General features: G+C 41.9%; 1 protein-coding gene across 2 annotated transcripts in view; it reads right to left on the reverse strand.

The window, feature by feature from the left end:
• Positions 1 to 16,087, reverse strand: part of Carnmt1 (carnosine N-methyltransferase 1) — a 33,488-nt gene extending 17,401 nt beyond the window's left edge. The window contains exons 1-3 of one of the 2 annotated variants that reach the window (XM_085833768.1): positions 15,658 to 16,087; positions 9,013 to 9,208; positions 8,144 to 8,307 (exon numbers count right to left, since the gene is read on the reverse strand). In XM_085833768.1, coding sequence (XP_085689894.1) covers positions 8,144 to 8,307; positions 9,013 to 9,208; positions 15,658 to 15,860 — 563 coding nt within the window. In that variant the 5' untranslated portion in view covers positions 15,861 to 16,087. Of the gene's footprint in view, positions 1 to 8,143; positions 8,308 to 9,012; positions 9,209 to 15,411; positions 15,600 to 15,657 lie in introns of those variants that run through there. The other variant, XM_085833769.1, reaches the window with a different exon arrangement.
• Positions 16,088 to 25,665: the final 9,578 nt, after the last annotated feature.

The following is a 25,665-nucleotide window of genomic DNA, read 5'->3' on the forward strand; positions in this document are numbered from 1 at the left end:
GCTTGGGAGATAAAATAGGACTCAGTGTCCGCTACCCCTACCTCTCTTCCAAAAGCAAGAGAGAAAAGGTCAGACGGTTGGGTATGCTCTTGGAGAAAATGAGCAATGCCTTCTTTGAAGGGTGTCAGTAAGTATCCTGACTAGTCTCAAACTTGTGACCTTGCTGCCACAGCTCCCCTTGCAAACACTTCTGGGAGCATTTAAGACAACAGACTGCACCACACCAGAGGCTCCACTACCTCGCCACATTGCCATTCATTATGTTTCCTTCTCTCTGAGCTCTGCCATTCCTTCAATAGAACTGCAAGAAGCTTTAGGAGGAAAAAACTGTAGACGGTGAGGACCAGTTCTCAGGAACCCTGGCCAATCCGTTTCAGGGTTAGCAAAACGGTTCAGCGGGTAGAGGCAGCTCTGACTAAGACTGACAGGCCGAGCTCGCTGGGACCCACAGAGTGCAAGAGAACCTACCCTTTCAGGCTGCCCTCTGCCCTTCCAATGTACATCAACATGCATGTATTGGTACACACATGCACACACACACAGGTAATTAAAAGTAACTTTACTTAAAAAAAAAAATGAGGAGACAACAACATTTGTATAGGAACCAAAAAGAAAATGTGTGTAATCAGTATCATTGGCTGTAAAGAGGGAATTTAACGATCACATTTTCAAAATTTGGTTCACAAAACCAATTCCATTTCAAACTATTCAAATCTCACAAACTACCTGTTCCCCAAGGCTTCACTCTCAGAGTGCAACAGGACATTCTTACTAGCAGTACATTCTACAGGATAGTCTTTGCATACTCTACAAAGAAAGAGAGAAAGAGAGAAAGAAAGAGAGCAAGAGAGGAAGGAAGGAAGGAAGGAAGGAAGGAAGGAAGGAAGGGAGGGAGGGAGGGAGGGAGGGAGGGAGGGAGGGAGGGAGGGAGGGAGGAAGGAAAAGAAAGGCCAGGGAAATGACTCACCCAGTAAAGTGGTTTTTTTTATAAATCATTTATGGAACATATGTCTGAATAATACACCTGCCAGGAATGGACACACCTTTAATCCCAGCACTCCAGAGACAGAGGCAAGCAGAATGTTATGAATTCAAGACCATCCTTGTCTACATATTCCAGGCCAGCCAGGGCTACAGAGTGAGAACATTTGTCATTAAAGTAACACAATAAAACCAACAAGAACAACTTAGTAACTACCGTATGGAAGATTAGCCTTATCATTTCTTTCATCAACATTTCCCTGACCAGAACCTTGAACCGCCTGCCTCCACTCTGAGCCGAGAGGTGCACTAGCACCTGAAGTGTGTAAGACTGCTATCAAAAGCCACCGAGACGAAAAATGCAGAACACAACCCCAGCTCAGAAGTGAGCAGACTATTGCAGATCATCAAACTATCTGTATTATGACAAAAGGGTGCTTCCAAAAGTCGGAATGTGCTTAGAGTAAAACGACTGATCAAAAACCAAACAAAGAATGAGTGGGATGGCAAGAATGCTTTCCTAAATGTGTAATCTTAACTAGATTTCCCCCCAAAGATACACATGCCGCTATGAATCCTTTAAAAGTCTTAAACATTTCTTGTTAAAATGACGAGAAACAAACTTTAAATATAAATGTGATTTTAAAGTTTTAAAACCAGACTAGGCCATTTTACCAACAGTAAATGTATTTGCAGGCTTAACAGTATCTTTGTTTTACAAATTAGCAAACACCAATATAATATATTTTGTTTTGCGGTATCAGCACGGTGACACTTGGCTGACCCCTAGTGGTAAGATTATAAGCAACTCCCCCCAACCAGTGTGTGTGTGTGTGTGTGTGTGTGTGTGTGTGTGTGTGTGTGTGTTCTCTCATGTACCACAACATGCATGTCAAGGTCAAAGGTCAACTTGGATGCACTGGTTCACTCTTTCTACAATGTCAGTCTCAGAAGTACGTACAGCTTGGGTCATCAGGCTATGCAGCAAGCACCCTTACCTATTCAGCCATCTGCAACTTTTAAGCAGCAAAAGTAGTTCTCTGAATCATAGCTATTCTGTCCAATATAGCAGATAGCACAAAATTCATATGATTTAAAGTATATAAAGTGATATGTGTTCTAAGTGTAAAATAAGCTGGACCTCAAAAACTTGGCATAAGATAAATGAAAAAAATCTCAGTAATCTTTCATATTGATACAAGTTGAAATTCTAGTTTATTAAATTCATCCTATTTTACTTTTCTCTGTAGATATCAAAGCATTTAAACTACATGAGAACATTATATTGATAGCCCGTACATGTCAACGAATTCTGAACAGGATAACCTCTTGGATATCTATCCCTCTAACCATAAGTTACTAAGGAAGTCATTAAATCATTACACCAGGACAGAGATGCAGCTCTATTAGTCTAGAGCTTCTCTAGCAACACGGGAAGCCCTGGCACTGCAGAAAACGAGGCACAGTGGTCTATGTGTAAAGCCCAATACTCTGGGTATAGAAGCAGGAAGACCGAGAAGTTCAAGGTCATCATTAGCAACACAGCAAGTTTAAAGCCAGCCTGGGCTATATGAAATCCTGTCTTTAAAACAAAAAAGAGTCCCAACTACAGACATCTACATTACCTATAATATTTGGCATTGTAATATTAGAATAATTTCTATACACAGAAGTTTATCTGTAAATCCAATGCAACAATGTTGAACTCTAAGAAAGATTTTAGCAAACACCACCAAACTGTCTTTATAAAATTTTTCCTAATTTTTTCTTTCACAGGAGACATGTTTCTCCACAGCTTCACTGCTTCTTAATTTTCAATTCTTGCTAAACATTATGTAAAACTGGCTTAAACAGTTTTTACATTTGAATTTTCTTGTGAGACTGTCTTATATTCCTTTTTTGCCAATTTATGCCATTTTCTCTTGAATTATTAATCTTAATTTTATCACTGAGGTGTTATTCTAGAATTATGAACTAAATTACTGAATTAAAATACTGATTTGAAAGAAGCTTAAAACATACGCTTTCAGTCAAGAAAGAATGAGATAAAATGTTCTTCATTCTATACAATTGCATATGACATTGTAAAATTTCACTATTTTCTCTTTTAAAATAGATTCCTTTAAGCTAACAAATCCTTTATAAATACAGTTAATGCCTCTATTTTAATGTAAAATAGAAAACAATTTTTTAATTCAGTTTTTTTCCTAAAAACTATGTGAAAGATAAATTTTCAACAAGTCAGTCAATGTCTTCTTGGAGTACAGCAAACACTGACATAGTCATAAACATAATGGTCTTCAAATAGGCTAATGAATTAAGATTTAAAAACAAACAAAAAATAACAAACCAGTTAATAATTTTTATAATTAAAAAAAAAATCCCAGCCTTTAAGGCTGGCTCAAATGTTTCCTCCCTTCACACGCATGCACTCTGCAGCGCTGAACCAGCAGACACTTGAGGAAAGTGAACATTTGCACCGTTGGTTTTCTTTATTGTTTGTCTGGCTGAAAATTTCGATATATACTATTCCATCAAATGTTTAGTATTACACTATTCCTGTGTTCGTAGGTCTTGAGCTCACATTTATTTTTGCTTGAGACAAGGTCTCAATACTTAGTTAGCACTGGCTGGCCTAAAATGAACCACTGCTGCCACACTGGTCTTGGGCTTGTTTCGCTCCTCCTGCCTCTTTCTCCTGAATGCTAGGATTGCTGATATAAGAGCCACCGCATTCAGCTAACCTTTGATTTTAAGTGAAAATAAAACAAAAACAAAGAGTACTGCTTGCTAACTTCATCATTCAAGGGTTCAAAAGAGCAGCATAGAATATACCTTTATGTAAAACCAAAACAGACACAATGACCTAGCACTGGTAAACTGTAGAAAGCATGTCCTTATCAAGAATGCAGAGGCCAATCTGTACCTTCAAAATTATTCCCACTCTCAATCACATTAGTCCCAAACATGGTCAAACAGGGAAAATGAATGTGTTTACATAAAACATTTTAATTGAGCAAGAACAGGTAGTTCTACGCATATTCATTAACATTCATTATCCATCTACCCCTCCCCCTCCCGAAACAGCGAGTGTTACAGCTGTGACACTGATATATGTCCACATACAAATTCATACACTTTAAATGAAATATACTGGGGAAAAATGTTTAATCCCTCAGTCTTGGACCTGATGGGAGAATACTCAGAGGTGAAAAGAAAAAGCTTTCCCCTAAGAATAAAAATAAGGAATAAAGGCATTCATGTTGGAAAGGAAGAAATTAAAACTTTTTGCATGATATGTTCTAACATGTGGGAAACACCCATCTATAAGGAAGGTAGATCCTATTCAGAAAGTACAGCCCAAAATGTCCAAAAGTCATAAGCATATGTCATGACTTTTACGGCATTTATTTTCCTGAGAAATAAACTCCATGATGCAGCAGAGAAGTAGATAAACAAGAGCCATGTTTGACATATATGAATGCCATAATGAAACCCATTATGTTGTATGCTAACTCAAAAAAATAAAAAGAACAGATGATACTTTGAATGAAAAAAAAAACCAGTGACAGCTTAGATAAGTACACACACACACACACACACACACACACACAGAGTGAGTTGGCCAAGTAGTATATGTTAAAAGTCCACTCTGCTTTTTCGCCATCATGGAGCCAAAAGCAAAGAAAGCTCCCACCACTCCCAAAGCAGAGGCCAAAGTGAAGTCCTTGAAAGCTAAGGCTGAAAGGTGTCCACAGCCACAGAAAGGGAATCCCACAAGTCACCCACCTTCAGGTGGCCCAAGACCTTGCAGTTCTGGAAGCAGCCCAAATACCCTCAAAAGAGTGCACCCAGGGGATAGCATTGGAAATGTAAATGAAATAAATACCAAAAAAAAAAAAAAAGTGCATCCAGGAGACACACGCTTGACCACTATGCCATCATCAAATTCCCCCTGATCAGTGAATCTGCCATGAAGAAGACAGAGGACAAATGCTTGTGTTCACTGCAGAAGATGTCAAGGCCAACACGCACCAGATCAAACAGGCCGTGAAGAAACTATGAGACTAATGTGGCCAAAGTCAGGCCCTGATAAGGCCTGACTGACAGAAGAGGACACCATGTTCACTTGGCTCCTGATAATGATGCTCTGGATGTAGCCAACAAGATTGGGACCAGCTAAACTCAGTCCAGATGGGTAAATCTAAATACACACTGTTTTCACCATTTAAAAAAAAAAAACCTGACTCGGCAACAAAATAATCTTGCTCCTAGCTTTTGCTGATGTCCTATGTCCACAGAAGTTGATTTGCTATTGAAGAAGTAATTATTTTATGCAAGAGATCAGTGACTACTCACTGTTGCAAAATTTTTCCTACTACTCTGTCTCAGGAAAATGCTGAAGTCACTGTATATGAAATAAAAGGTAAAATGTAAAGTAAACAAAAGTTTATAATTCAGTTCATTTTCTAGAAAAAAAATATTCCCACATTATTATACTTCTTGATGCAAAGTTTCTAGAAGTTTCTTAAGAGATTGTCTGAAGCAATAAATACTTATAAGTATTTCAGAAATGAAAAATTATTTACTCTGCCCTCTATATAATTTATTTTTGATTAACTTATTTACTCACTCATCTTCACGATTTGTTTTTGTTTTTTATTGTTGTTGCATAAAATGCTGAACCAAAACAAAACTACTAATGCAAAAACTCAAGAAAATAAAGTAAAAAAAAAAAAATCCTAAAACAACACAAATGTCGGGATTACTGGGGAAGGACTTAAACAAATCACTGAAAACTGCTGAGCTGAGGTGTGGCAGCACGTGCCTATGGTTCTAGCATTCTGGAGGTCAATCAAGGCAGGAGGATTTTAAGTTCAAGGCCACCATGAGCTTGTGAGCTACAGTGAGACCTTGCCTCAGAAAACCATGAAGTTCAGCACCTAACGGCAGAGATAGACCCTGTGTACAAGGCAGGTAGGGACCAGCACTGAGGATGAGTGTGTGGCTTATTTGGAGTCCTATGTTGCATCCCACATTACAAGCAACCAAATGCTTAGAGAAAACCAAGCCTCACAGGATCTACAACACGAGTCTCAAATATCTTAGATTTTTCAGCAAAAAAAAAAAAAAAAGAAATCCCCAAGGATAGAAGAATTTAAACACAGAATTAAAACAATAGTAATTTAAGATTTTAATTCACTGAATGAAGTAGGAACTATAAGTCCTTGAAATAAATCTCTATGGAGAAAATGAAAGAAGGGCCCCTTTATTAGAGAGCTCTCTGAGAACAGTGAAGGCTACGAAGACCACACACCTCCCAGGCGTCACAGCACAAACTGATATCAGGTTCCAGAACTGTGCTCAGGGGTCAACTTTCTGGATCTGCCAACCGAAAGTGAACAGGTTTATTCTCAAGAACAGACTCTGTGCCTGCGTGGTGGAGAACACCTTCAAATCCAGACTCAGGAGGTAGAGGCAGAGGCAGATGGATCTCTGTGCTCAGGTCAGCCTGGTCCACACAGTGAGTTCCAGGCCACCCATGGCTACACAGTGAGACCCTAAAATCTAAAGCTGTGAAGTATTAAGCAGTCAGAAACCATGACAAATACTACATGACTCTCAAATGGCTTTACAATAATTCTGAATGTGTGGTTTTAGACATCCACATGCTGAAAGAGGGAGGGAAGGAAAAGGTGGGACTGATAGTGATGTTCTAAAATGCCAAGACTTGATGAATGTTGATAAAGAACCATAATTGTGAAGTTACTTCAAAATTAAAAGTTCAAAAGAGAGAAAAATAGATGAAGATCCTGACATTCCTCGAAGGATACACCCAAACTCAGGAGTTCTGAACACATGGGACTATGGATCCCAGGGTCTGAGACAAAATTCACTGGGCTTATGAGAATGGGGGAAAACTCAATTTTATTATTTAAAAAAGTCTACTTTAAATTGGGAAAACTCAATTTTATTATTTAAAAAAGTCTACTTTAAATTGTAAGTATAGATGATTTTTATGTGTCTGTGTGTGTCTATGTGCATGTGTGAGTGTAGATGCCCACAGAGGCCAGAGAGGGTACTGGGGCCCCTTGAGCTGGACTCTTACAAGTAACTGTGAGCTTAATAATGTTCAGCTAGAAACGGAACTTGGGTCCTTGCAAGAGCAGTAAGAACATAGTCTAACTACTGAACCTTCTTTCTACTTCCAAACAGATTCTAACAGCAATAATCTTTAATTAATACTTGTCCTCAATTCTAAAAATGCAGGCAGACTACGAATATTAGTAGGTTTAGGAATATCTGTGATGTTATCCTCAATTGGAATTACATTTTTATCAAAATAATGTACAAAGTGTTCAGCATTTTCATATAAGATAGCAAAAGTATACCCACTACCAGGCTATATTTAATCAATACATTGTAAAAAAAAAAAAAAGTATGTATTTGCTTTAATTAAAATATTATTTTATTTTACTTTATTATTTTTGTTTGTTTATGTGTGTGTTGAATGTCTTACTCAGTGGTTTCCCACCTTATTTTCTGAGAGAGAATGGAATCCCCTGGCTCTGGGGCTACAAGGAGCCTGGCTTTTTAAGCAGATGCTGGGGATCCAAACACAGGCCCTCATGTATTATAACAAGCATCACCCAGCCCTCCACAAATGTGCTTTTAAGGATTTCAGTATCTCCACTTCAAAACAAATGGTTCTTTGTAGTCCTATGCATTTCACTTATTCATTTACAAACGTGAGTCTGAAAAGCAGAGGCAGAGCTTCAGAATCCCCACAGGTTCTGTGTTCAAAAGTTAGTCACTTCTCTGTGGTATGGATGGATGCCTCAGTTCTTTTGCGTATGTCATCACAAGATAAAATAAAATCTATCACTATCATTGTGTTCTAAAAACAACTTATAATGCAGTGAGTATTGTTGACTATAAATACTTACTCTAACAGTTTCAAATTTGTATTTACTAGGGCAAATGTTACCAAACATAAAAACGTCAATGGCACACAACTCAAGCATCCAGTAACAAATATACCACTCACATATGTGAAAACAGACAGGCACTGAGCGACTATGAACATGAATCACAAGGTGGAAATGCTAGAGCTAAATGATCAAACCTTACAGGAAGTGGGTAAAAATGTGGTAATATTTACCATCTCTCTTTTGGAAAATTTTTGATAATCTCTTTAATGATTGGCTTATAGCAGGCGTCCCTTTCTGCTTTCCCGGTCTCACTCCAGTCTCTTACAAACTGTTTCAGTGTAGATTTTAACTTATCCATGTCAAATGTAGATGCTGGCATAATCTTTCCATTGGCCTGTTTAAAAGGGGGGGAAAAGAGTTATTTTCTTAGAGTCAATTTTGAATACAGTTAAATGAGCATGCTAAGATACAGGTGTGTCGATGATAACATCAGCCTCTCACCTAGGGAGGGGCTCAAGTGCAGCTTGTGATTCTACGTGACTAAAGCTTGGTGCTCTCACTTCTACCGTCAACAGTCCTTACTGGAGCAAGGACCCACACTGAGCTACCATGGAGACATACACCCCACCCTCCAAGAGAGGTAAGAGAGTTCGTCTAGTTCAATGATGGGTAGCATGAAGGGCTCACGTTGGACTGGCCAGAGTCTATCTGGATGCACAGAGCCTTCAGTTACTACGCCTACTACTCATCACTTTAGACTTAAGTGATGAAAAAAAATTTAAGGGCAAGATGAATATCAACAAATAAAGATACTGAAAAAGAAAGCAGGGAAAAGAACTAATCTAGCTAGTTAGTAAAGTCTTTTAAGAAATTTAAGTCCCTATATAACAGTAGTACATCCAAAACACCACGTGAAAGTATTAGCAATTATCTTCGTATGAAAACAAGAACCAAACATTGAACAAATGCAATCTCTAGCATGGTGTTCACCCAGCTTCCCAGAACATCCACTCTCTCAGTAGAGTGGATGACACGCGCAAGAGCTGGACATACAGACCATAACCCTAAGATGAAAAGAGATAGAAACAATTTCACATACATCTTCTCCATATTCCTTATTTTCGAACATATGTATGCAATCATTCACAATGGTCAGCAGTATTTCCTGATTATGGTCAATGCATTTCCGGATCTTGTCCAAGTGAAGAGGAAACTGAGGAAGCAGTTTCTGCTGGTTATCTGGAAGGGATCGAAACTGTCTTTCTGTTCTGTTCACTCGTTCGTGCATACTGGTGCTAAAACAGAAAAGGTGTTTTATTTTAATTGGCAAAAGAATTCCCCCACCAGAGGCCAAGCTCATTTTAAGACTGTCAGCTTGCGTAACTGTTATTCCGAAGTCCTGCTGGACACCACCCTTAGTTCCCACCCTTTGACGTTTGAGGAATACTTCTCAGAGGAACCGACAACAACAAAATGGCTTATAATGAATAGGACGACATGTGCAGTAAGTAATAAGAGGACACATCAAAGATTAATTTATAATTATTTTACTAATTTCAATTTTCAAATTAAACATTTTGGGCAAAACAGTAACACGCTGCGGTAAAAGTTAAAATGGCCTAGATTTAATCCCCAGAATCAAAACAGTAAAAATGTAGAATATAGAGGATGTTTGGAAGCTAACTAAAGGCTAGCATAGTTGAATTTTGAAAACTATAAATTATATACTAAAAAAGTAATATTAAGCAAATGAAAAATTAAAATTCTTTAGGGTTTCAAATGTAATAGTCACAATTTGCATTCCAAAGGTTTTCTAATGGTTACTTTGAGGATTGCTTATTAATGAAGTAAAAAGGAAAGCCTCATTTTTAAAAGGTAAATGTCATTTTATATCAACCAAATTGACAAAAACCTATAAGTCCAACTAGGTCAAACATTTGAGAATTATAGAAAAACTAGAACATTTACATACCAATGGTGAATCCAGAAATGAATATAACCACTTTGCAAAATAACAGCATCCTTAGTAAAACTTAATGTTTATCTGCCCTATGATCTAGGAATTATACTCTTATAAATACTCAAGAAACACAAGCTGCCTTCACCACAGCACTGTCAAATAAACACAAAACCCCACAAAACCCCACAAGCCATAGCCATCCCCCTTCTGGAAGGAACTACTTCTAGTGCTCATCTTATAGCTGTTTAAGACAAATTCATTCATGACTGAATGCACACATTCTGGCTGTATGCATTGACGGGACATAAAGTGCTACTTTATATACAAAGAAAGCCTATTATCAGTGGTCATGATGAAGAAATCATACTGGGGAATGCAGAGAAATAAACAAAGCATGGCTACAACTCTAAAAGATAAAAGCAGGAGCACAAATATTTGTTAAAAATAGCACATTAAAGTACACATGATACATAACTTCATTTTATATAACATCAAACAACACATTGTTTAGGAGCCAAGCCAATGTGCAAGGAAAGGAACACCCTCTCTGGGGAAGAAGGATGAGACTGTGTGTGTGTGTGTGTGTGTATGTGTGTATAGCAGTATGTGTGTATGTGAGCATGTGCACAGACTATGGAAACTGGGTGGTGGGCTCACAGGAATTCACTGCATCATTCTTTACATTCTCTATACACAAATAAAACAAGTACTTCTTTAAAATGAAAATGTAACATTCTGAAGAGTAAGGAAACACGGAAGCTCTTGCTATCCATACACTCCACAGTCCTGTTTGTAAAGGCAGGCATAGCACATGGGAGGGAGGACCCGAGGGTGATGTAAGAGGACACCTAGGCAGGAGTTTCACTGACACTGCCTTTTTACACTTGAAATAGTAGGACTGCTCTCAAAAGTCAAAAATACTGTAATCTAACTTGTTACTACTACGTGGTCTCTTTTACACCCCAAAGTGTCTTGATAAAAGAAGGTAAAAATAATGATAGAACGGTCATGGAAGTATTTGCTGAAATTTAATAAATGTCAAATATGTACATAACAGAGACTGGTTGGAACAAATCTCCACAAAGCCCACAAGATAGTCAGTCCTCTGTTCATGCCATCAACCTTCACTGGATAGGAAAACTTAGTAAATATAGTCAGTACTTGTTACAGTTTATTTTAGATATGAAGTTCTTTTCCTTAACAAATAAAATAAAGGCTGGGCGTGGTGGAGCATGTCTTTAATCCCAGCACTCGGGAGGCAGAGGCGGGTGGATTTCTGAGTTCGAGGCTAGCCTGGTCTACAGAGTGAGTTCCAGGACAGCCAGAACTACACAGAGAAACACTGTCTTGAAAAATCAAAAAAATCAATCAATCAATAAATAAATAAAAATAAAAATCCACGTACTAAAGGCTTGTTTCCTAGCTGGTGGTACCTTCTAGGGAGGCTCTAGAAACTCTAGGAGGTAACTGGAGGTGATGGATGGGTCATGGGGTTTGGGGGCAAGGGGTGGGGGTAGATGATGATGACACACTCTGGGTATCTTGTCCAGAGCCTTACTCTCTTTCAGCTTGCTGGCCACCAGATCAGTTGCTCTGCTCAGTCATCTTCCCTCCCAGCAGCCTAAAACCTTGGCAACTGTGAATCACAACACGTTTGCCCTCCCTGAGCTGTTTACATTGGGGTTATCAGAGTGGCAAAGAGTCTGACTAATATAGTACTGAAAAAGATAGCAGGCATACCTACTTCTTCCATATTAACACATTCACAGTGAAAATACAAACAAATGAAGAAAAGCAAAAATACTCAGGGGAAGAGCCATAGCCATCCCCCTTCTAGAAGGAACTGCTTCTAGTGCTCATCTTATAGGGGTTTAAGACAAATTCATTCATGACTGCAGAATGCACACATTCTGGCTATATGCATTGGCGGGACATAAAGTGCTACTTTATGTACAAAGAGGGATGATCAAAGCAAGTTAGTTAGCCCATCACTTCCCACACTTATCAGGGTCTTCAGTCAAACACTGGATCCTCTGACCAACATGTACCCACACGACTTCACCCTCCCACTCCATCTGTTGGTTATGACTGTTTAGATTCCACACAGAACAACAGGAGGTCTTTCTGTGCCTGGGTTGCTTGCATGTAACAGCTACTCATGCGGTCCACGTAATTGCAGAGCACTTGGAAATGGGTAGGAATACACACCAGGCCACACCTATGTCCTTTTAGCTAAGACGTAAAACATACCACCAGTCTGAGAAACATAACTCCTTGTCCTTATCAGAACAATTTTTGTCAGATTGGATAAATGCTCTCAAAAAAAAAAAAAAAAAAGAATAAAATGATTGTTAACATTCTACTTTATGCAACCAAAATTTACTAAGGCATTTCCTAACTGCAGTGCACTGAGTAGTGCACTTTTCTGCATTCACTGTTTGTATTTGCTATGGTTTGAAAGAGGCCACAAAAAATGCACATTAAAATTGAATCCTTATTGTGAGGTATAAAGTAGGTAGAAATGTTAAGTCAATTATGGTATCTGAAGGTAGGACTTTTGGGAAATATTAAAAGTTAAATGGTACCTGAAAGGCAGCTCCCTAACCTGATGGGATTGTGGCTTTGAAAAACAAAAACAAAAACCAAAAAACGGAAGGAGGCACAAGTCCTCTACCACGTGATGTCTTACACTGCCTCAAGACTCCAAGGGGGAAAAAAAAAAAAGACTCCAAGGAGCCGGGCAGCGGTGGCGCATGCCTTTAATACCAGCACTTGGGAAGCACAGGCAGGCGGATTTCTGAGTTCAAGACCAGCTTGGTCTACAAAGTGAGTTCCAGGTCAGCTAGAGCTACACAGAGAAACCCTGTCTCGAAACTCTACTAGTAAGAACTTCACCAAATGTGCTCGACAGCCTTCAACTTCCTACCCTTTAACACCATGAGCCAAATATATATATAGCCTTTATTCCTTACAAATAAATGATTTAATTTGGGGGATTCACCTGTGGCAAGAGATGACTGAGGGCATATTTTAGAAAAAAGGAGAGGGGGCATGAATTTTCAAAAGCCGTATCATTGTTGGGCTTGAAAGGATAAATACAAAATGATTTTTGGAAGGATTTTTTTAAGCCAATTTATATTTCGTTCTAAAGTTTCCTTAGTGAAGTTAGGCGAACAGCGGAGTGGCGAGTGTTTCAAGTTCACTGTGAGCAGCTCAGTCAGCTCAGTACAGAACTTTCTTCCCAGTGTTCCTAGGCGATGGCTGTCCTACAATCTTCTCACTGTACCTCAAACAGGTGTTTAGTAACATGCATCCCCCTTCCTAAACAGCTAATACTCACACCAGAGAGTTACCATCTCCAAATGACTTTTCTCAGACCCGCAGTGTACAAGCCCCATTATGGCTAAAATGCGACCTAGGAGTACTGCTATAGAGGCATGCAGCCTTCACCTAAGGTCTCCCAACCCTCCCCTGCCCAGCCAGCAATTCTTCTGGGTACAACTTCATTCTTTATCCTTTTCAAATCTCTGTGTTTCAATAAGAACAAGAAACAATGCTAGGCATGCTTCTGCTTTTGTTGTTCAAAGGGACCAAGTGCCATCCTGGCAGCAGGGGAGTGGAGCTGGTGAAGCTGTATTTGCTGGTACAGCTGATAGGTTGGTCACTGGGTGAGGGAGGGGAGGCACATTCCTTAACCCCCAGTGATCTGTGGTCTCCAAAGCTGCCAGAAACAAGAGACCCTGGGAAACTCTTAAAGGGTTTGGGCAGGATGTGGTACAGCATGTGCTTAAGTGCAAACTCTAGAACCACACACAAAGAAAACAAACTAACAAAAGATTGTGAGGGGTGGGCATTTTACCAGAACTGAAAGCATAGTCTCTTACAATGCTAGAATTGGAGCTAACTCTACTATTATTGCAACTATAAGCTACAGCCCACTAGCTGTCTCATCATTTGTAGCCTCCTTGTAGAGCGGCCATCCAAGCCCTTTTGCTTATATTATGCTCATGTGTATGGAGGTGAACATCTATAAAGACTTCATTGCCTAAGAACTTTATCCTTGGCAAAAGAAAGAAACTTGGATGGCACCCTGCTTTTAAAGGATGGCTTTGGTACCCCTCAGGAGCCAAAAGGCATTTCTCCCCCTATGATCTTTACAGTCTTCAGTTCACTGTAACCTTTAGTGGTAAAAGTAAGCCCTCTAAAATGTGCTAGGAGTCCAGAACAGGGCTGGCAGACTTTCATGTGATGAAAGGACTTCTGTCCACACACTCCAATATGACACACTAGCAACAGGTGGAGCACTTTAAACATGCTAGTGAGGCTGTGCAACTCAATTCTAACTTTCAGTTAATTTATGTTTAAACGTGACTAGTGTCTGCAGTAGAGACACTTCAAAGCCAGACTATCAAAAATGCTAGAAAGCAACATAATGCTTGCCATATAGGCTACACTACTTTTCCAGAGATTTGGCGTGTTTCTCAGAGACATTATATAAGTAAAGAAAAATTTTAATGAAAAGTCCCCCAATCTCATATTCAATGGGTAGAGAGAGACGAAAGCACGGGAACCATGTCACAACTAGAAAATGCACACAGCAAGCAGCCTTTTCTATACTACAGTACTCAAGACCAGGTCAAATGGCCTCTACCCTAGACCAATGGTCCACCCAATAACTAATAATAAACACCGATTCTCAGGCTCCGAATATACTAAAACTGAATATAATTACATATGTTTAACCGAGCCTACTATATGCCAAGGTGTTTCCCAGAATCTGTTTTTCAACAGTACAATGTGGCACTATCAGAAAATACCCTCTACTTCTGAGTTCAACTAGGAAATTATTTCTTCGAAGTCTTTGACCCAAGAACTGCCCGTGAGCCTAGAACTAGAGAGCTTGAGGCCTTGGGTTCCACACACCTGCCATACCTGACGCTCTGTAACCATCAGATCCTAAATAACTGTTCAATTCAAAACACTAACAAAGTAATAGAAACACTGCCCTAAGACTGATTAGGGCTGTTGGGGGAGTGTCCTCTTTTGCCACTCTGCTTTATTTTTAAAATAGAGCTTCAACAGCATTGCCAAACGCAGTGCCATAAAAGTAAGGTTCGTCCTTGCCCTTGATGGGGGTCAGACCTGGGCAAAGAGTTACATATATAAACAACTGTAATACAAATAGCCACAGAGCACCACCTAGGTTGGTTTGATCCGCACACGAGGTCACGCTCATCTCTCTGGTTCTAACCACAGGTTCAGAACACAGTGGACTGTGTCACTTAAGGATATAAATGTACTAACTCTCCTTGCCCAAAACCCCACGTGCACGAAGAGGCGAACAGATCTGTACTTAGGCATTCTCATTAGGCTAGCTGAACACCTATCCAGACCATATGTAGAAGTTAGGAAGCTGCGATACGAATGGAGAGCCTACAGAAGAGTCCTACAACCATGCCTACGAGAGGAATTCCGTACTTACTCGCAGACTACAAGAACATAAAGCCGGCTCCGGTGCCCGCTCTCTCTTTTCCTTACCAAGATGCACATTTTGCAACTCCGGGATCTCTTCTACTAGACCTCCACCATCCGGTCAGAGCCACTCGGCAGCACCATTCAGTTCTCTACAAAAAGTGCACACTCGCTCCGGCGGCTCCGGGTGAGGTGGGAGGCAGCCCCACGGGACCGCCCGCGCGCAGGTGACCGCGGGGCTCCGCGAACCAGCCACGAGGCGGGCCCCGAGACTGCGGCGTGCGGGCGTGCGGGCGTGCGGGCGCGCCTTACCCGTAGTAGCGGAAGGCGTTGATGACCTTCCAGAAGTGCTCGCGCTCCAGCCGCTCCTCGTCCTCCGCGGTGCCGCGCGCCGGGGGCCCGGCAGGCGCGGCCGAGCCCAAACGCCCGGCGGAGAACTGCACCTCCACCTCCTCGCTTCGCCCGCCGTCCTGGGCCGGTTGAGACGCGGGCGGAGCGCGCTGTCGTCGCTGCATCGCCGCCGCGGCCCACGGCGTGACCCGCCTGCGCTTCCCGGCTCCCGAGTGCGTGGCGGCGGACGGCCGGGCCTCCTCTAGACGGCGCCGGCCGCGGCCGAGGCCCCCGCTCGCGGCACGCCCCGCCCCCGCCGCCCTCAGGCCTCCATTCGCGCTGCGCTCCGCCAGGGTTTCGGGACCCGCGCACGCGCCGACGACCAGGCTAAGGCCGCGGCCGCCCGCGTTCATTCGCTGCCGGGCTTCCGCTACGACGCGCTGACGTCCGAATACGCTTAGAGGGCGGGGTCTAGGGCCAGCTGGAGGAGGAGCTCCTTTGCTTGTGGGCGGTGCTAGAGCAGCAGGCACCAGTGAGAGCCAGTGGGCGGGGCCACGAGTCTGGCCCGCTGGAGTAGGACGGGCTCTGAGGCTGGAAAGGAAGGGCAGGAGAAAGGAAAAGTGGGTTTTCAGGAATTGATTTTGAATGTTTTAACTTTAGAAACTCAAAAAAGGCAAGGTCTTAAGTTAACCTTTGAAACTCGTTTTCTAAGTGGATTCCCTTTAAGCACCCATGAAGGCACAATTAGAGTGCTCCAGGGAAAAGTCCAACTTGCAGAATCAGAAAAGAGACATTCCATTAGCTGGGAGATGAACCAGAGTCAGTGTTTCCAATCAAATCTTCAGAAAACTGAGAAGCAAGCTCTGAAGGTTTGTGAGCTGGTCCGCTTGTCTTGTAAATTCACTCCACAATGACATCAGTGACCTCCTTGCTCAGGATGTCATGGCTATGGGAATAGTTACTGGCAGCATAGCATCTTCCTCGTCTGTGATGAGCTACTCGAGATAGAAATGTAACAGAGCCCCAGATCTTAGAAGGCCCTGAGACCTTAGCACAACTGAATCTATGATGAAGTACCATTAAGGCTGTAAAACTCAGCACAAAGACAGCACCACTGCCAAAGTAAAACAAAGGCTGAATCCATCAAAGTCCATAGTTCTGGGGGAGTCTGTAAATGTACTAACCTTGTTTTTTAGCTCGTGGAGGTCTGCTTCTGGCTACCTGTTCTTGCTAACTTTAGTGTGTCAACCCAAAACATAGTTTTTTGTGTATAAAGGTCATCCTGCAAGAGGCTCACTGCTACACTGGAATCCCGAACATCCGGTGTCGTCAATGGCCGGCTAATCGAGCTTTCTATTGGCTTAAACCCATGTCTGAGCAGTCTTCTCTGGTGGACACCCCACAACAGAAGAACTGGCAGTAGGCATTAGTGTGATCTTCATCCGTGATTGAGTTCCAAATCTACAAACACTGCTCTGAGCCCTTGCCTCTTGCCAGTGCCTGTCTCCCCAAATAAGGTGAATAGGGTCTTCTCAACAATGGCCCTGTCACTTGGTATCTTGTCATAAAACTGGATACCATGTCCCAGGAAGTAGAGCCCTCAGCAGGGATTGCCCATCTGGACACCAGTCTTGTCAAAGTGGATACATACAGATGCACTCATAGATCTGAGACTGGTAGCACTCTGTGGCAACAGAGGAATTAGAGGATGGTGTTTCAGTCTCTCTCTCTCTCTCTCTCTCTCTCTCTCTCTCTCTCTCTCTCTCTCTCTCTCTCTCTCTGTGTGTGTGTGTGGGGGGGGTGTAGCTTCTCACTTTGTACTCCTGGCTGGCCTAAAACTCAAGAGATCCCATCGGACAGTAATGGCTCACCTTTAATCCCAGCATTCGGGAGGCAGAGGCAGGTGGATTTCTGAGTTCGAGGCCAGCCTGGTCTACAAAGTGAGTTCCAGGACAGCCAGGGCTATACAGAGAAACCCTGTCTTGAAAAACAAAAACAAACAAACAAACAAACAAACAAAGACTTATACCACTCCCTCAGTGATTTAAGACTCACAAACTAACATAGCTCAAACATCTAATGAAGAAAGCAAAGGAGTACAAATGTAATCTCTTTATCCTTGTTCCTAGTCACCTATACTTCATATCCAGACACAATCCACCCCACTTCATTTGTTCTTCCAGATTTTCTAATTCCCATTTTTCTTCACTAATGTTTGGAAATTATGTGTAAATCCTTATAGTTTTAGCAATTACTAATTCTGCTTATACACACACATACAATATCATACTATGACCACACATACAATATCATACTATGACACAGGCCAGAATGGCCTAATTGACACAGTTCAGAATATCATGGGTTACAACAATCACTTAACCAGTTTTTAACATCCTTGGGAATGTATCAAACATTTTGAAATTCTTTATGGAAAGAATTGCTACACTCTGTTAATAGTGCAGCCTTTAAAGATCTGTGTTGTTAAGGTGTTCAGGTGTAAGCATGTTTCAGTAAATCTCTAACCCAAATAAGCCCGGGCAATGAAGACATGACTCAGTTAATATGAATACATGCTGTGTGCCTAGGATGGGCAGATCTCCTGCTACACTACCATCTTCCACATCAACGAGCCCCCTTAGAACTTGCAGTTTCTCCAGGCCAGGTGCGTGTGCTCCACTTTTTCTTCTTCCTCCTCCTCCTCTGTCCTTCTCTTTCTTCCAAAACCTTCAGCTCCATCTTCCCCTCTTTCTCTGCCCAATCACCGGCTCTAGTCTTTATTTATAAATTAAGGTGGGAAGCAGGTTTACAGGAAATCACCTGAGTGCTGACTCATTCCTTATTTGCAGCCCCCCACAGGAGAACAGAATTAACATCAAATACAATTAACCCCAGTGCTATCTGCAACATAAACCCAGCAGTTGTTTGCACATGAGGAAACCTATGGTTAGGTTGGGGCCATAGCAGCAAGTTTCTGGCACTGTTCTACCTACTGAAGATGCACACGTACATTTGTTAGTCCTCCTATGGACTCTGACTGTGCTTATATTAGATTATGATGCAATCTAACACCATTTACATTTTCTTCAATAGTTCCCCCCTATTTTATTTCTTCCGTTCTTTATTTTCTTTATAAAGTAAAGGAGCAGATTCAAACGAATCAATTTTCCTGCCCTGGACACATGAGCCACAAGGGTGACCTTCTTCTTCTCCTGCTCCCTGTCTTTCTGCCTCTTTCGGGAATGTGCTGTCTTCTGCTTTTGACACTTGTGAGCTGAAGGCCACTGGGAGCTACTGGAAGTAGGGTTTCTCCTTTTCCTGTTGCCACTTAACAATTCTACTACTTGTTTGGAAAGTGACTTTGACTTGACTTATTTGTAGAATGGACACAATATCTTTCTTACAGTGTTCACTGGGATAAATGAATGAAATCGAGTAAAACAGGCTGGACCTGTGACCCCAGTAAATAGGCTTTCTTGTCTCTTTTCAGAGCCTTTTAGAATACATCGTGGTTTTTTGTTTTTGTTTTTTGGGGTTTTTTTTGTTTTGTTTTGTTTTGTTTTTTTACTTTCTTTAAAAGTATTGTCCATAAGACTTCCTTGACCTAGCCTTTTTGCAATAATTTTCCCCTGTGGGAATCTTCCCAAAACATGAAACGATGGGGGCTGAGGGCTATGGAATGCTGTCCTCAGGAGGCCATGTCCAGGCATAACCACAAAGCACAGGCCTAGTCTCTCCAGTTATTCCACAGAGCTGCTAAGTAAGCATGTAAAGGGTTGATGATGAGAATGTGAAGTGACAGGCCTCCTGCTCTGGGAGAGAGCAGAGAAGTGGGACGCACGACCTCCAAATCCTGCATCTCCTGAGACAGAAAACTTGCATCGTTTAGTTACGTGAAGCAGGTTCATTATGTACACATGGGCAGCGAGGGTCAGTGGAAGCCTGGGATTCATGCTGAGCGGGTCCTGCCTGCGTCCAGGGAGGCTGCCATCTCATCTGTGCATGTGTCATCTACATAACATCTGAGGGCCATGGAAAGAGACCACCCTAGGTTTTAGATCCTGGGACTGCACACTGGGCTAAACTATTGAAAACCATCCCGTTTTCTAGGGAGCAGGAACAGAGAGACCAGGCTTACTTCAGAATGTGAGTTCCCAGCCGTCTCATTATTCGTAAAAACCAAAGGTGAAGGCTGGAGAGATGGCTCAGGAGGTAAGAGAGCATTTTCTGTTCTTGCTGCAGGACCTGAATTTAGTTCCCAGAACCCACATGATGGCTTCCAACTGTCTGTAACTGCAGTTAGTGAGGATCCAATGCCCTCTTCTGGCATAGATACATATAAAATGCTTATTTATTTATTTATTTATTTATTTTTAAGAAATACAAGTGAGAGAGGGGTGGGATCTAGGTCTGCCTAAGACCATGAGGACGACTCTTCAGCAAATGCTCCAGTAGTTTCTTACAAAACCAAAAACACACTCACCATACAGCATATATGCATAGACAGGTATTCATCTATGTATATGTATCTATGTATGCGTGTACAAGGACATGCAAGGTCAACATGCTGTATGTATTTAAACCTGTACATAGCAAATCTAAAGCCAGGGACCAAAGAAGAAGAAGCCACATATTCTCCAGCCGGTGAATGCAAACAGATCAGACGAAGCTCAAAGAAACTGTTCTGAGTTGTTTTTTCTTTTAAGACAATTTGAGGTGAACATACTACACCCTGGATGTTATTCAGTGCTGAAATCTTCTCTGACAGACGACCTACCCTGTTGGTTTGTTGTTGTTTCTTCACTTCCGCCTCACTCAGATTTTCAGGACCTGTGGGATGCAGTCAGATGCTTTGCCAGAATCTAGCACAAATGGCCTCTAGCTCAATGCTCAATAGGATTCCTGTTTCTCTCTGAGCCCTGATGACCCAGGCATGGATGTACACACTGCCCAGCTTTTCAGGAGGCTGAGAGGAGAGGATGGTGATTTCAAGGCCAACTGGCACATGAAACAAAATAGTGTCTCAATAAATAAATAAATAAATAAATAAATAAATAAATAAAGCAAAACAGAAAAACAGCAACAAAGACCTCTTTTTCTCCAGAGCTGAGGACCAAACTCAAGCACTGTACTTACTAGACAAGCACCCTACCATTGAGTCCTCAATCCCTCAACCCCACCCCCAAACAAAACAACAAACAAAAGAAAAACTTAAATGGTTCCATATTATATTTGCATTTATGTTTTTGAATGACAAAGTGGCACAGTTAGTAAACACTAGGAGTGGCCCCTGGCTCGGAGTACAGAACAAAGAGCAGTGACTACACCTGCAACAGGCAGCTCACGTGTGCCTTATGGTAGAACGCTGTTCATGTGCTTTGACTTGTAGGCAGTCGACGGCTCTAGGCTGAAGATGTCGTAATTCTGTCTTATAATAATAAGAATATACTGTGGGACCGGGGATTGGTCCCTAGGAAATGATCATAATGGAATAAGTAGGTCTTTATAGTCTTACAAGAAACTACTACCCATACTCCATCTGTACACCCATGAGATGTAGTCTCAAAACAAAGAAAAAAACCATAAAAGCAAGTATCTCTAATCTTCGAATTGGAATTATAGGATATGGGTGTCAATTATGTATAGGCAGGGAGAGAAAGAAGGAAGACAGGGAGAAATACACCACACAGGGAGGGTAGCACTGGGCAGAGTCCTTCTCTTGTCTCATTTCCTTTCTGTGGCTACCATATCACAGTGGCAGAGTCTTCATCATTTTAGGAAACTGGAGAGCCAGCATTCCCATCTGAAAACCAGAATTCTTGCTGTTGAAGGAGGCACCGATGGAAATAATGAAGCCGTTTGTGAGACAGCAATAAATCAGCTGTTTCCTTATGGGTTGGAACACTTCACCGTTTTCCCACCTGAGCAACAGAGAAAGTTTTCTGAGCCACACCTTTACCTCAGTTCTTCAAGTTACTGATACGCTGTGTGTATTGGGGGCCGATGGGAGTGCTGTAAATCCACTTCTTACCTCACAGCAGCGACCAGGCATTCTGCGTTCTGTTTCTTCCTCCTCCCTTCTCTCCCTTTGCCATGACACTAGGCGAATACCCATGATTAGCATCTGAGGCAATTGTATTTGTTTTCTCTGTCCTTCCTTCCTTCCTTCCTTCCTTCCTTCCTTCCTTCCTCCCTCCCTCCCTCCCTCCCTCCCTCCCTCCCTTCCTTCCTTTCTCCCTTCCTTTCTTCTTTCCTTCCTTCCTTTTTCTTTTTTTCTTTTTGGAATTTTTGTTATTGTTTTCTTTCTTTCTTTCCTTCTTTCTTTCTTTCTTTCTTTCTTTCTCTCTCTCTTTCTTTCTTTTTTTTCTTTTTGAGACAGGCATCCTGTGTAGTCCTTGCTGTCCTGGAACTCACTCTGTAGACCAGGTCAGACTCACAGAGATCGAATGGCTCTGCTTCCAAGTGATGAGCTTAAAGGCATGCGCCACCACTGCCTGGCTTTCTTCTGCCTTTTCCCATCCACGCTTTGAAATCATTCCAGACTTGAGAAGAGTAAGTAGCACAGGATAATTCTAACTTTTCACCCAGTGCCTCCTCTCATTTGTGTGTCTGGATTATTCTGGCTTACGGCTCCAGGGAGGTACAGTTCATCACAGAAGCAGGAGCAGGAGGCAGATGGTTGGATTGTCTAAGCAATCAGGAAGCAGAGAGCAGGAAGTGAGGCCCAGCTATAAAATGTAAAGGTCTGCCTCCAGTGATCTACTTCCCCTAGCAAGACTCCACCTGTGGTTCCTTCCCAAACAGGACCACCATCTAGGACAAAGTAATTAATCACATGGGCTTACAGAAAACACTTCACTTTCAAATCACAACATTTTGCCTCTGGATCCTATTAACTCTTGACTGTCTCATGATGCATAATGGATTATTCCAATTTCCAATGTCCCTACAATTTTTAACAGCCCCAACACTAATCCAAAGTCTAAAGTCTTTTCTGAGAGTCAACAATTTCTTAACTGTGATCCCCTATAAAAAAAAAAAAATCAAGAAATTCATTACGTACCTCCAACGTGCAATGGCAGTCTTCATCCATTTTACCTTGTAATGCTAACACACAGTGCATCATCATGACACAATGATCAAAACAAGAAACGAATACAGCAGAACTAACCTAAGTCACAAAGCCTATATCCCATCAAGCTATCTTCCCATTATATTCCACCGTTCCAGAGTCCAACCCGGGTCTGCAATTGTATACAGTTGTCCTGTTCCTTTAGTGTGCTCCAGTTAGGGACACTCTTAGGTCTTTCTTCTTCTTTCATGGATATGATACTATGGAAGAGGCCTAGTTTGTTTCATGGAATGCCTGTACTTTGGGTTTATCTGAGGTCTTCTCATTATTAGACTGAAGGTATCCATTTTCAGCAACTGCATTACAAGAATCAACAACCTCCCCACTGAGTATAGGAGAGGGCATAAACAAGCAAGAAGCACAACACACAATATATTAACAAAAATCTTGCCATTAGCACTACCCGGCAGAAGATTATCATTGGAAATATTTGTTAAGAGGCTGTTGGTATTGATTAAGTGAGAGATGAGATAAATGATGGTCACCTGGACAAAGGCTGGAGGACAGGGGTAAAAGTTGGAATATGATGAGACTTCGAAGGTAAAAATAAAAGGATGTGTGAAAGTTTCTGTGGGTGAAAAGACAGGAACTGAGGAGGATTCCTAGGAAACTGGGATGTTAGGTAGATCAACTCCACTGGGAGTCAAGATCCTCACAGTAAAATTAAAAACCAGTAATAGTTTGCTAGAGTGTTAGTGTTACAAAAAGCTGCTTGCCTGTTCATGAAACAGACCAGAGAGAGAGAGAGAGAGAGAGAGAGAGACAGAGAGAGAGAGACAGAGACAGAGAGACAGAGAGAGAGAAAGATGCCTTCTGCCAACTTATTTCCTAGTTGCAGTTTGGGGCGTTCACTCTCTTTGGAGTGCATGGGCTGAGGAGGATGAGAGAGAAGCCAAGCATGTCACTATCCTCAGCACAAAAAGGAACGTTCACCAACAAACACTTGAAAAGTGCTGCCAGTGCTGCTTCAAAGGCTTAGCACGTCTGAGTGAGTCAGCAGTTAGGGTGATGGGCAGGAGAGCATGATGGGAGTAGTTGTAACTTGTTCCCTGGCCAATGAGGCATCCATGCCAAGCACCCAGGACAGGAAAGCAAAGAGGGAAACCTAACAGCAAGGAAATGAAAAGGAACCTTTCTTGGCTGTCTCTTTCTTAGAGAGATAGAAGGGAAACACACTGTTCTTCTTAGTGTGGGAGAAGTCTGCCCCTTAAAGATGTCTACCCCTGTAAGCTGGTCCTGACCCTCATAATGAACCGTGGAAAGATTATTAGCTGATTTGAAGCCAGTGTTGTATAGTTATATGGTTAATATCTATAATCCCAATGGAAGTAGAGGTTTTCAACTAGCTCCACACCATTATCACCAGTTTTAAACTCTATTGATGGCCAAGACCCATCCCAAATGATTTTAATATTATTCAGATGTTCTTCAAAATCTCTTTGGCTGGGGGAGGCAGAAATTCAAAGCAGCTTTAGCCAGCAATCTGGAGTGGGTTGTGTTATTATTTTGCTGCATGGTGAATTACTCAAAGCTTAGCAACCAAAACACAGTCATCTTTAAAGTTGGGTGGGACCAGGATTTTAGGAGTGGTTAAATTGTTGATTCTACGTCAGGGTCCCTTATGTTAAAGCCAAGACATCATCTTGGCTTTCAATGATGCTTGAAGGCTTGGCTAGGTTTGGACATCATCCTAGCTTCAGGTAATGGCTTGACTAGGTTTGGAGGGCCCACGGGCAAGATGGCACCGTGTTCTAGGTGATGGAGTGGCACTGGCTCTTGACACACTGATGGTCCTGCTACTTTGCCACACAGCCCTCTGCGCAGGATAGATAGAGTGATTTTCTTCAGAATGAGCAGTCTAAGAATATAACGCAGAGGCAGCTTGAGAGAATAGCATGACTGGCTCTAAGCTTCCCTTGAGTAGGAGGAGGGATAGAGCTCACAGGTTGGATACTCCCTGCCAAGGCTGAGGACTAGTCTCAGACTGTCTCACATTTTTAGAAAAAAATATACTGTTCACCACACCCACTCAGGTTTTACAGAATGAAACTGATTAAAATGAGTATCAAGAGAAACTTTGAAGGGGGAAGGAATCCCAATTTTAAAACCCCAAGGGATCTAAGTGACTCACTCAGCCACCATGACAGGCTTAGATCTGTCTAATAAAGGTTTACCAGCTTTAGCATTTGCTGGGCCTCTTAAGCCCTTCCCAGATGATTTCATAACCTGTTATTTGATCTTGGGAACAGTTTTAGGTCTGGAGGATGGAGTCAAGAGGGTGGGGATTGAAAGATGGATCTAATAATAGCGAGCACTCACCAGGTGCCAGGCATCTGAGGATACTTTATATCAAGCCGTAATCAATTGCATCATGCACAGCAGAATAATTTCAACTTTGTGGGAAATTCAGTTCCCTAGGCTTGGAGAGAGAAACAGCACAAGTGTGCTCAAGCTCCAAAGGTAAGTGCAAACACGGGTTTTCTTTCTTTGTTCCATGCAATTTCTACTCACTTCCTTCTTGCATTTCATTGAAGAAGGTCATTTTCAGGTACTCCACACCATCTCTATTGATGGCTCCAGCTGGTTAGTTACTCTTCTAACTTCCAAGTCCATCGGAATGTGAAGTGAATTGTGGTTGTCAACTGCACCAAATAAACATTACTTCTTCGTGTGATCTGTGACTTACCATGTGCGTTAATTTAATCGGAGATGATCCTATATAAATGTTAATTTTTCTTTCAGGTGGCTTCTGTCCTATTACAATGATGAACACAGAATATTAAAGAAAAAATTGAAGGTGGGGGCTGGAGAGCTTGCTCAGTTGTCCCCCTGGCTGCTCTTCCAGGGGTCCTGAGTTC

Source organism: Mus caroli, unplaced genomic scaffold (genome assembly GCF_978045245.1).
Source record: "Mus caroli unplaced genomic scaffold, Mus_caroli_1 scaffold_20, whole genome shotgun sequence".
NCBI classification, from domain to species: Eukaryota; Metazoa; Chordata; class Mammalia; order Rodentia; family Muridae; genus Mus; species Mus caroli.